The sequence below is a fragment of the Lacerta agilis genome, chromosome 10 (genome assembly GCF_009819535.1).
Source record: "Lacerta agilis isolate rLacAgi1 chromosome 10, rLacAgi1.pri, whole genome shotgun sequence".
Taxonomy (NCBI): Eukaryota; Metazoa; Chordata; class Lepidosauria; order Squamata; family Lacertidae; genus Lacerta; species Lacerta agilis.
Genome location: NC_046321.1, coordinates 64,539,180 through 64,552,217, shown reverse-complemented (window position 1 = coordinate 64,552,217; position 13,038 = coordinate 64,539,180). Strand labels below are relative to the sequence as shown.

At 41.4% G+C, this 13,038-nt stretch overlaps 1 protein-coding gene across 2 annotated transcripts in view; it reads right to left on the bottom strand.

Annotated features, from left to right (window-relative positions):
* The window catches only part of RELN (reelin), a 281,750-nt gene that overhangs the window by 134,874 nt on the left and 133,838 nt on the right, over positions 1 to 13,038 (bottom strand). For both annotated transcript variants that reach the window (XM_033161628.1, XM_033161629.1), the window contains exons 9-10: positions 4,631 to 4,727; positions 2,128 to 2,368 (exon numbers count right to left, since the gene is read on the bottom strand). In XM_033161628.1, coding sequence (XP_033017519.1) covers positions 2,128 to 2,368; positions 4,631 to 4,727 — 338 coding nt within the window. The remainder of the gene's footprint in view (positions 1 to 2,127; positions 2,369 to 4,630; positions 4,728 to 13,038) is intronic.

Genomic DNA, 13,038 nt, shown 5'->3' with positions numbered 1-13,038 from the left:
GAGTGTGGCTGCTGTCGCATGCTGAGAACTTCTAGAAATCACAGGTGAGAACGGAGTGCAGAGTGGGGGCCAAAGGTCATAAGCAGCAGTTCTTTTCAGTAGTTTGCATGGGTGAAGGGTGCAGAGGGTCCAATCCATATACAGTGTACTGGGCCCAGGAAATTCCGTTGGCACCCCTGAACCTATTTGTGTGCTCCAGCCAACATCTGAGACCCTGCTCTGTGTTCCCCCTCTTGCAGAAGCAAAGTGGGTGAAATCAAGAGACAGGATGTTTCCAGTTGGAGTGATGCAGTTATGGAACACATACTCTACCTGCCTTGCCACGGCCCTGCCTCATCTAGTCTTCCAACTAGTAGTTTTAAACCCTGGAAGTTTCAAATATGTTTTTGGATGCTAATTCTCTCTGTTGCTGGATACTACTTGGTATGCGCCCTCCCAAAAAAGAATGCTGTTGTTTGCTATGTTTTAATCTTTGTAAATGTGATTTACATTGCAATGCTTTCTTTTTTATTTTTTTATTTTATTTTTAATATATTTTTATTAAGATTTTCAAAGGTAGTACAATGTCTCTCTCGAATTTTACCATATAACATTTTTATAAGTCTGTGTTCGTGAGACATTAGAAAAGAAAGGGGGGGAGGGGGAAGAAGTGGGTGGGACGGGGAGGTAGGTGGGGTGGGGTGACTGTGTTTCTTTTTTACTTGCTATGAGTAGGGTTTGGTGTCAGCATTGTTTATGTAGGTTCTCTGTTGTTTGCTTGTGCTCGTTTGGCGGTGAGAGAGGTCGGAGTTGGCTTGGGGTATGGTTGTTCGTTTGTGGTTGGCTGTAGTGATCTTTGGTTTCTTGTGTGAGTGGGGTTGGTGGGTATTTTGGGTCAAGTTAACCATATTGATTTGTATGCTGTCGGTAGATTTTTGTCATTGTCTTGTTGGGCTGTGTATGTGATGAAGGGGAACCATACCGGGGTGAAGGTGTCTTCTTCAGTTTGTCCCCGTGTCAGTTTCAGCTTACTGGTTAGTTTTTCTAGTAGGGCTGTTTCCCATACTGCTTGGTACCATTGGTCCATGTTTACTCCTGACAGGTCTTTCCAGTGTCTGGTTATGATGTTTCTGGATGCTGAGAGTAGATGGATTATGAGTTCTTTGTGTTGTAAATGGGCAGTATTGTCTTGGAAAATGTTTAGTAAGACCAATTCTGGGGTGATTTCTAACACTTGCTTGGTTATTTTACATATTTCTCGTGTGGTTGTTGTCCAGAATGTTTGGATTTTGGGGCACTCCCACCACATGTGGAAGTATGTGCCTGTGGAGGTGCACCCTCTCCAGCATTTTGGTGAGGTTCCTGGGCGTATTAGCGCTAATTTTCTAGGCGTTAGATACCACCTGTAAGTTAGTTTTAGGGTGAGTTCTCTTCTTTTTGTTGATATGGATTTAAAGGGGGGTTTAGACCACATTCTGGTCCATTGGGTGGGGTTGATTTCGTATCCTATGTCGTCCTCCCATTGTTTTTTGATTGTGTCTAGGGAGTTCGTGGAATTTTTGAGTAGTATTTTGTATATTGCGGATACCAGCCCTCTATCGCTTCCCTTTGTCATTGCAATGCTTTCTAATTTCTATTTTAATTTATTTTGTTAGCTACCTTGTTTGTACTTCACGACTGAAAGCATGACATATTAAATGGAGTTAGTAGGTAAGTAAATAAACAAGGAAATAAATAAGCAAAATCCCAGGAAGAGTGATGAAAACTAAATGGTTATGCAATGGAAAAACAACTGTAATTAACAGCCTTATTCCATTTACGCGGTGTGGGAGGGTGGCTACAAAACACAAAGGAATAAGACCGGTATTCATTTCAGTACTGTTCTGCTAAACAAATACCATTGAGACATTTTCTGCTGGATGACCTTTGACATGACAGCTCCAGTACATAAAATATCAAGAGATTTGGCATTGTGATGGGGGCGGGGAAATTATCTGACAACATGAAATAATTAGAGGGATATATATACATTTATCCCTTCTATTGTATCTCATTCAAAAAAAGAGTGTGTTAGTCAGCCGTCTACACTGGGCATCCAATATTGTATGTACTGAAACATTAGCAAATTATAACCAAAATTTAGCAAACCTTAATAGTGGCTCCAGGGAAAAACAGCCAGTTGCCTGTGTCCACAGGATCAAGATTATCTTCCAAAACAATTTGTCTGTGGGCTGCATTTATTATCAGAATATTGTCCAATGCCCAGCAGGCCTCATACACATCGCCAGCATGAACATATTCTTGTTTCCACTGAAACTGAACATTTTCTCCTTTGGCTTCTTGAGGAAGGTATAGAATATGAATGATTGTGCTGACATTGGAAGGAGCTCTGTAGGATATTGAGACACACATATATATTAAAAATATTCATACTTTATAATCAAACAACTCAATCATTTACAGTGTGTTGCATCTCATCAACAAGTCAGCAATATTAAGGTGCATTTCCTCGAACTATACCATGTACTGACATTACACTTATTTAAGACAATAATCCAGTATTTAGCTTATTGACATGAAACAATGAGTCAAGCGTCCACACGTCCCATGGAAATGCACTGAAAATGTGCAAAAGCACAACTATTTTTTTGGAACAGTACTGTGTCCATAACCACTATCCATCTTCTTGTGCATCTTCCATTGAAATGAATTAGAGTTCTACAAGAGAATAACTGTCTCATTGGTGGGACAGTAAGTGCCATTCATTTCAATGAGACATCTACTAATGGATTGTGCTAATGGATGCATTCAAAGATTTTGTGCCTCAAGAAGAGTAAAAAAAATAAATCTATTTTTTCTGTTACATTCTTGAAACGCATAAAATATTTACCATAATACAATATTTGCTTCGCAGGATTTTCAAATTAAATAATAGCATGTGCTACAGGGAAAGCAAACATTTTATAACTCTTCGTGCTGCTGTAGCAAAAACTATCGGTATTTTCTTTAGAAAACACGTAATTTTAAGAAGTGTTGATGCAACTTTATCACAAGACAGGTCATTGAAAGAAACTATATATTGCTTTATGTCTTCTATCCTATTTGAAGCAGCTATCTGCCATGCTGAAAATTACTGCCCTTGCTGAGATTAAAAGTGGTGCTAAAATGTAAACCGCCAGTACTTTCAGAAGGTAATAAAACAGCCGTGAAAAGACAATGCCAAACCCATACATCTTCCCTGTCCTTTGATAGAGCAGAAAGCTTGGTAAACATGGCAGCCGAGGTTTTCAGAGGTTTTCATTTCCATTTTTGCCATTCAGTTATTTTGGATCCCCAACTGCACAACTTCAGAGAGAATAAAACTTCATGGTATTCTTATGCAGTAAGCAGGGGCGTAGGGAACCGCTTTGCCACCCGGGGTGGCAAATGCAGGGGCACCCCCCCCCTGGGGGTGGGGCGCCACTCCCTAGCGCGTGTGCGCCCTGACGTCACGAAACATGTGCCGTGATGTCACGGCGCGCACAGCATCCCGGGTGGACTGTGCATGTGCAGACATGCGCAGTCCACCCAAGATGGTGGGTGCAAGCAGCTGGCACCCCTTCCAACTGTGCGGTGGCACAGCAAGTTGCTGTGCTGCTGTTCACGCGCTGCAGCCTTAAAAGTTGCCACGCCCCACACGCACACGCGCCGCCGATCGCAGGGGCGGGGTGCCACCCAGAGTCTCACCCCCCCCCTGGGCAGTACCCGGGGCTGCCTCCCCCCCCGCCCCCTTGCTCTGCCCCTGGCAGTAAGGAAATGTTCTTTGTGTAAGGTGCACTGCCTTGAATAAGGGTGTGCTCATAGCCAAGCCTATGAGCTTTATCCCAAATCACAGCAGTCTGCCTGGATCTCTAGCCTAGTCCTCAGATAAAGTTCCAGAAATGCCTATCACTCCAATCACAAGTAAGAAAGCAGGACAATTATTGCAAAACCAGCAGCTCTGTGCAGAAATCTAGTACGCCTAAGTGTGGACAACATATATGCAAGGTACGGGGGGCTCCCTTTCCATTGACTGCAGTTTAGTTCATGGCGCCACACTACTAAACTGTACAATGAATCTTTACTGCAATCAGAATGTTTCACAGAATCATTGCCTGTTTATGCACATGGGGTCAGCAATGTGCATGTGACGGTTCTATCCTTCTGAAGCCCCCTTTCCACTGATCAAAGTCTAGTTCACGGGTCACATTAATAATGCTTTTCTTTTGGTAAAAAGTGAGGTGCCAGTATGCATCTCTTGATAAAAATGTTGCTGGTGCCAGCATGCGCGCGCACACAAAAGATGTCAGTACTTTGTACTGATGTGTACCATCACAAGAAAAATCACTGCACGCTACCAGTAAACTGTACAATTAGTTTGTTTCATAGAAGAATAGAAATATTGATTGAATTTGCCTCCATCCCCAAATCCTTTCCGTCAGAACCAGTACTTAAACCCCAGAGCTATGCAGGCCTTTCCCTAAAGCACTATTGGACAAACACCGTTTAGAAATATGCAAAACTGAAAAAAATACCAACTTCCTATTTATTTTAGATTATTTTATTTTTTTAGTATATCACACATTTTAAAGCAATGCAAGAAAGTGAAGAATGCTAAATATTTGTTACAAACCTAATTTTCTCCAGCTGAATCCAATCTGCAGAACTGTTCTTGGAGTACGACACAATAATATTTGGATCTGAGTAACTAAAGCGACATGAACCTGACCCTGTGAAGAGCAATAAAATTAAAAGTGTTATGACACAGTCAAGCAATCAATTATCCCTCTGATACATTCACTTCTGACTGAGTACTTGCCACCATTATCAATTTTCTATATTTTAAAATTCTTTGATTGATGATTAAATTTGCTGTGATCTGTTGCTGAAGGAAAACGCATAATAATGCCTGCTCTCTGAGTCAGAAATAATGTGGAATTGATAAATCACAGCAGTGCAGCATAATCTGCAGTAGATTTCCCAAGGGGAGCCATAATAAATTACTAAACACCCCCTGCTCAAAACGCGCACACAAGTAATGTTAAAGCAAAAGCGAAATGCCATGTGCCACACATTCCAAGGTAAACACTCAAAGGCTGCTATATACATAGAGAGATTTTTCAAGACTAAACCAAGCCCCTTATTGCAGAAGTACTGTGGCTTAGGTGCAATGATTTAACTCTGTGTTGGATGTGGATTCTACCTTTGAAATTTAAGGTTGTCTTGGGAGCTATAAAAATGACGCACAATCTGAACATTTTGCTCAAAATTTAAGTAAAAGCAAATCTTAAACAGCAGCAGTGAGATGCACTGCTGAAACAGATCGCCATGTCTTGCCTTTTCTTCCCAGCAAACCCTCAGATCTCTGTTCCTACCAATGCACTGGGAACAAAAGTCATCCTTAAACACATTCTACGGTTACACTATGGGCATATATTCCTCATGGCTTTAGCAAAAGCAAAACATCTTCCTTCCCTGCCCTCCATGTGAGGATAAACTTAGCCGTCAGGCCACCTGAAGTTAGCTGAGTATGCGGGTTGAGGTTCATAACAAAGTGTACTGAAGAAATAGATCTATAGGGTGGGTAGTCATGTTGAACGAGCCATAGGCTGGGACACTGCATTTTGATAAATAACAACCACTGTGACCCTTGCTGATGACTCTTACATTAAGCTTGGGTCCCACTCAAGAGTGGCACTTTCACCTGCCCACTGCTAAAATGCCACCCAAAGGGCTGGCAGGGACGACGGTAAAAGGTGGTGGCATCGCTACTGTGATGGCAATAGAAGGAAAAATACTTTTCTTTTCATGGCCATGGTCCTGTGTGCTGTGGGGGCTTTTGGCATGCTGAGGGTCCCATAGGGTCTGGGATCACACATGCTTAGCAATGCACTACCAGGCATGAATATTTCCCTCCATTAAAAAACAAAGTTTCCGTTAGCAGTTAACCTAGATCAAAAGATGCATTTTCATCATTTTTCCTTTGTGGGAATGCTTAGTGAGGTGGCCCTGCACAATTTGTGACTCTGACTCAGCAAGGCAAGGACAGCCTGCTAGGAACAGCCATCAATTGTGACTTGATCCCACCTGGTGGGACGCAACTGGCTAGGTTGGCTGCAGGTTATACAGGTCTAGAGGAAGAGGCCATGATCAGGAAAAGTGAGCAAACAGGATCTCCTTCCCCACCTCTGCAGCAAGATCATGTTTGTAGAGTGATTAAGGTACTGCCGCTGCGTTGGGTCCTGGGTTCAGATTTTAATTTCAAATTACAGCTGACAAGTCAAAGGCACAGGGAAATAAATTAATCAGAAGGACTACATCTTCTTAGTTTTCTTTTCAAGAAGTCCTTAAAAGTGAAAGTGCTATATGCACTGAACTTCCATAGGTGCTGAAGGCGAAGGTGGAACGGTCTCTTTTAATGGAAAACATTCCTCACACTGTGCTCTCCACGTCAATGTAATTGTTTGCAGTTCCTCACATTATCACAGTTGCAATGTAAATGGTGGTGCAAGGGATGTTCTGTTGTTTGTGACGTGTCAGTTACCTCATACGTACAGTTCAAAAAGGTGCCTGTTTTGGAAATCATGAGGCAGCTTGGAAAAGTTTGGCTAGGGTGGTTGTGAAAATGGTGGCGCAAGTAAAGAAGTTAATCATGTTCCACTTAATTAGTTTAATTATTTGTAGATCTAAAAATATACTTCAGGAAAGAAACCAGAATCTGTGATAACACCTTCTTATTTCTCTCTTGTACTTCACCTTTTTTTTAAAAAAAAAAAATTGCTAATGATGTTAAAAATAAACTTTCAAACTCTTACAAACATGTACAATATGCTCCAACATCTTTGTATGACTACAGAGGCAAAGGGGCTGTGATTAATTAATGTTGCACAAACAAGGATACATTGCACTTCCAATTAAGCTTTTGAAAATAAACTAGCAACTGCCACTAGTTTATTTTTAATGACACAACTGTTTTCCTCTTTACAGTATTAAAAAGCAAATGAAGTAAGAAAAACATTTATATGCCATCCCCCCCCCCTTGTTGGAACAATCATTTTTACTGGCTGTTATCTGTGCCATTTTCTACATTTCTAGTGCACAGGAATTTCATACTCTAACTCAGAGTTATCCAATGTGGTGCCCCTCAGATGCTGCTGGACTACAACTCCCATCATTCCTGACCAATGGCCATGTTGGCTGGAGCTGATGGGTGCTGGAGGGTAATACTCTAAATACCATGACGATTTATCTTATTTCAGCGGTGTTCCTGTTTAAACTGGTTTAAAATAGTAGAAAGGTACCTGTCCTAAGAAAATGTTCGGAATAAATGCATGAAGTTGGCTCTCTAAGTAGAAGTAGTTACATTCTGCTGCTCTTGAATACTGTTCAAGGGCAACTCCAGGGGGGAATGAGAATGGCAGTTTATGTGATCCCATGAATACCTGTCCAATCCTCCAATTATGTTATCAGCCAAAGCTGACGGAAGGCATTCCACACCACCGAGGCCACTTGAGCATAAAGTAAGAGCAATGAATCCAGGAATACCATCAAGCTATGTACTCGCGACTATGTTCAGGCAACTTTCCATCCATTCCGTCTAGGGAACCACCCACCAACAGTTCCCCCAGTCTTATCTGGATTGAGCTTCAGTTTGTTGGCTCTTATCCAGTTCATTACTGAGGCAAGACAGTGGTTTAGCACTTCCACTGCCTCATCTGCAGATGCAAAGGAGAAATTGATCTGAGTGTCATCATCATGCTGCTGACAACATCCTCCAAAACTCCAGATGACCCCACTCAGTGGTTTCATGTAAATGTTAACCATTGTAGGGAATGTGTTTAAACTGCTGCCATACAAATACTTTTAGTCAAGGCAAAATTTGTTTTGGTTTAACATGGAGTCCTTGTTATTCACACCATGCCTAATTGCCTTACCGCACTACTGTTACAGAGAGTTGGCTGGTTCAGTATATAAATTCCAAAGGTTAAACGGCTGTTTACTGGAGGCAACCAGTGAATAAAAATATCTACTTGGTGGCAATGATGGAGACCAAAGAAGGAGAGGTGGGTGAGCTGGTTTGCTTTCTTCTCCTCCCTCTCACAGTTCAGGCTGAGATCTGTGCTGTCACACTCACTTATTCCCCTGATTTGATAAATTGAATCTTCTTTGCTCCATATCCAGGTCAGATCTTGGCCTGACAAGAGGCAAAAGGCCCCAAAGATGTGCCTAAAGTTTCATGGTGACAGCTATTCTATTCTGGAAACTTACTAAGTTTGCCTTGGGTTCTGCTTCACTGATGAAAAAGTGCCATTCAGCCAATCTAGTTGTTTCTTACGCTGTTCAAGTAACACAACTTAAATGCACTGTTAAATAACACCAGACAACAACCAGGAAATACATCCATTTCTATTACACTGATTATTCAGGCAAGTACAAAATTAAATGATGGCCACTTAGGGAACTCCTCAAAAGAGGCTGCATATGTAGTAGATTCTTAGCTGAACTATAGGAGTTTTATACTTCCAGGTGTTTGAATGCCTTTGGGAAAACAAGCACAGGCACTTAATTACTCTATTGGTAGGTGCCTGAGGGACTAGCCGTTGACAATGCCATGTTTATGAAAGGCAGATATACTACCAGCAGTTCGCAGTATCAAATGGTGTTTTACTCAGATAAGCCGGATGTCATCTGTGAAAAGAGCAATTTTATGTTTGTTACCATGGGCTGTGGTGGTCTGAACCTCTGGGGAATCCCCCAAGAACCACTGCAAGTGATTCAATGGACTGAACAAGGAGAAGAGCTGGCTCTGTACTTCTCTTCAAGAGAAACAAGTCTTCAAACAGAAATCAGACAAATAAGAGCATGCCTGTGTAAAATTACAGACATTCTACTGCATATTGTTTGAATAGTGAGATAAAAATAGAACATGGTAGAACCCCACTCTATCTAATGTCATCAATGCATGTATGTTAGTTGGCTGCTTCTATCTATCTATCTATCTATCTATCTATCTATCTATCTATCTATAAGATTTTCTTGATTTACAAAGGTAGTGCAATGTCTCTCTTGTATTTTTCCATATAACATTTTTACAAATCAGTTTTTGTTGTTGAGGCTTTAGGAAGGAAAGGGGGAGAGAGGTGGGTGGGATGGGGAGATAGGTGGGGTGGGGTGACAATGTTTTTATTTTACTTAATATGAGTAGGGTTTGGTGTCAGCATTGTTTGTGTAGGTTCTCTGTTGTTCGCTTGTGTTCCTTTGGCGGTGAGAGAGGTCGGGGTTGGCGTAGGGTGTGATTGTTCATTTGTGGATGGCTATGGTGTTCTTTGGTTTCCTGTGTGAGTGGGGTTGGTGAGTGCTGTTTATTTGGATAGTTCAGTAACTACTGCTACTTTTAATTACGATAATGGCTTCTGTTTTTAATGCCAGGTAGTTGGTGTGAATGAATGAGCTTTCAGGGAATTAAAGCTGTAATTTCCTATTCTTATTTACTCTCATTTACTTGGATACTTGAGGAACAAAACAGGAAATGTGCAGAGCAGCTGTTAGCTAGGCTGAAGCAACCATCTCAGCGCTATAGCTCAAACTGATGGGACTTTTAGTCCTTGGACAAGTCTCATCATGCTAATAAATTATGTGCTGCAGCACTAAGTCTTTATGGGTCATTTTAGTCATTTTATAGAAACAAGCATGCTTGTTTCATGCTCTCCTAGCACCACAGAACCTAGGGCTTGTCGATCAGAAGGTCGACGGTTTGAATCCCCATGACGGGGTGAGCTCCCGTTGCTCGGTCCCTGCTCTTGCCAACCTAGCAGTTCGAAAGCACGTCAAAGTGCAAGTAGATAAATAGGTACCACTCCGGCGGGAAGGTAAATGGCGTTTCCGTGCACTGCTCTGGTTTGCCAGAAGCAGCTTAGTCATGCTGGCCACATGACCCGGAAGCTGTACGCCGGCTCCCTCGGCCAATAAAGCGAGATGAGCGCCGCAACCCCAGAGTCGTCCACGACCAGACCTAACAGTCAGGGGTCCCTTTATCATTTATTGTTTCCAAATAAATTGTTTCCAATCCTCAAAACTCTAGGGTTGTGTCTGGGATTTTGTTTTCAACTGAGACAGTATATGAATTCAATGATAAACAATTATTATCATTCAAGCACTTTGCATATCTCATACAGTTATAAAAAAAAAAACCCCAAAGGGAATAAAAATCAGATTTGTCAAAATGCCCAAGTTTTAATGCCATCTGCAGAAATACTAGGTTAGGTTTTCAACAACAAAAACTGTTATGCCTTTGATTTCACCTTCTCCTCCTATGTCACAAAGGGCTAAATGTTAAATGTTTTGCAAAATGGATAAATGATTAAATTAAAAAGCAAGCTCTTCCTGCTAAATACTAATGTGAAAAATCTGAGCCAAATTATAAATGTTTGATGAGCTTTCCCCATGAGAATAGTGACTATTTAGAATGAAAACAGTCTGCAAGCTGACCTATAATTGCTGCAGATTCTATCTCACTGCCATTCAGGGCATGGCTCCATCTTCTGCCTCTGGCATACTGGGTGGTGTGGCCCCAGGCTATTTAAACTGACCCAGACCAAATTGTCTTCCACATTGCACTGCTGACTTCCACCCTGTTAAAATAGTACTTGCTGTGGAATGAGGTTGTTCACTGATTAATGGAGCTGGGATCTTTTTTCTCATAATGTCTATCTATCTATCTATCTATCTATCTATCTATCTAATCATTATATTACACAATATTACACAAATATTTTCATGTCATCTTCCAAAACTGATGGTATGAGCTCCCTGGCTTGAAATCTTCACTCAGTTGGCCTACAGCTGTAAGGTTTTCACCTTTCCCATAGTGAAGATATGAGTGTTGCATGATAATTATGTCCTGGATTGTCACAACATTTTTGTAGGGTAGAGCCTTGGGAAAGATCCATAGCTTGTGAGGAGATCCCCATAAGGGGATTTGGGGGAGCCAATTTAAGTCCTTAGTCCTTGCTTGGGGGATCTGATCAAATAGCTACAAGAAAAATTAACTTCCAAAGAAATGCTGTTGCAATGTAATATTGAAAAGCAAGTTATTGTTTTAAAATCTGTTTATAATACAGCATTTATTATAACAACAACAACAACAACAACTTCAATCATGCACGTGCTTCTACCAAGTTTAAGAAACTTGGTGTCCTAAACTGGAATGCAGATTTCTTATGGCTTCACTGCTTTACTCTTTTTTCTTGAATCTCCAAAGTGGCATAGACACACTAGAGTAAAAGTATAGACATACACTATGATCTTGCAGTAGCAAACAAACTACACATATCCTGCTGCTCACTACTTAGTTGCCGCTGGGAGAGCTAGTCAGATGAAGGAACTACAGCTCCTTTAAGCCAGTTAGCAAGGGGGGGGGGAGGTAAAGGACTCCTGGACGGTTAAGTCCAGTCAAAGGCAGTTATGGGATTGCAGCGCTCATCTCACTTTCAGACTGAGGGAGCCAGCGTTTGTCCACAGACAGCTTGTGGTCATGTGGCCAGAGTGACTAAACCACTTCTACCTGCACTGGCGTGCTTTTGAACTGCTAGGTTGGCAGGAGCTGCGACAGAGCAAAGGGAGCTCACCCCCTGGTGGAACTGCCAGGCCTACGTAGGAGCCAGGCTGCCAGAAGTCCAGGTTTGAGACCTCTGGTGCCTTTCATTCCCATAGTTCCTAAGTCTGAGTTATGTGCCATTACGGGAGGTCACACACCTACTCATTTTGTCTTGTACCTTCCATTACTTGCTGCACTCCTCATCCTTTTATTCACCTGCAACTTTGACCCAAAGATTTTTGCATGCTTTACAGCCATATCAACATTCTACCTCTTCTTCCACAGCAGTCGGTACCCCACCACAATCTCATTCTACCAAGACCTAGACAATGAGCCACTGTCAGTAAGTGGCATGCCAGGCAAATCTTGCGGCTGTTCAAGTGCTCGGCAAAATGTCAAAGTGATGTTGACAAAAGACTAAATTTATCCCTTGGTCTCCAGATGCTGGGCTGATTTTCATTCTTGATTCTGTACCCCACATTGTTGCTCTACCACACAAGTAGCTGTAGATTATCCACAGCACTTGGAGGACCATTTTCTGTTATGGAATTTGGCATGAATGAATGTCTTTGTGTAGGAGTCAGTGGAAAAAGCTTAGTCATAGGGAAGAAATATTTGTTCAGGAAGGAAACACATCTCCCTTTCGAGCCCTCATTTAAGAAGATTACGAGATGAGCCAACTCTAAAATGAATATCAACATTCACCCACAGGCCGTACCCGGGGCTTTATATCATGAGGGAATGAAATGGCTGAACTTAGTTTGGTGAGAAAATAATTAAAAGAACAAGTTTAAAATACAATTCTAGAAGTTTCATACCTGGTATAAACAATTGCTATAATTAAGCCGAAAGAAAACAATGCAGATCTATAGAGGTGTGCAGCCCTTGAAGAGGTTACATAACCACCACCCCTCTACATTTTAATTCAGTAAATGCATTAAGCATCTGCATGTGTTGATAAACTGCAGCCTCCACAATGACGACCGCCACCTTCCCATCAGCCTCAATGGCTTACAAAGAGTAGAAGACTCAGCTAAACCAATTATTCATTGTTCTCGTTCAAACCAATCAATGTATTGAACCAGCCAACAGACCTCATAACGAAACTTATACTTTCCATTGAAAATGAGATCCAAGATCAAATAACTCATATTGACAGGTAGAGAAATGTAGTTACATTAATTGAATAAGCTTTTTGCTAATGTTTTCATTGGTCTGGTTTGGATGTAATGCTAAGCCATAGTTTAGCATTAAAAGAATTAACCACAAGTGAGGGATCTTTAGAGTCATTACAGCCCGACACATCATGGGCAGATTCACAAATTAATGAAAATGCACAGAAGAGTGTAAAATTGACAGATACTCTAGTTACAGCTACAAAAAATAATATCTGTAATAGTTAACTGGTGATTCATGACCTTAATTGTTGTTGTGGGGTATGTGTG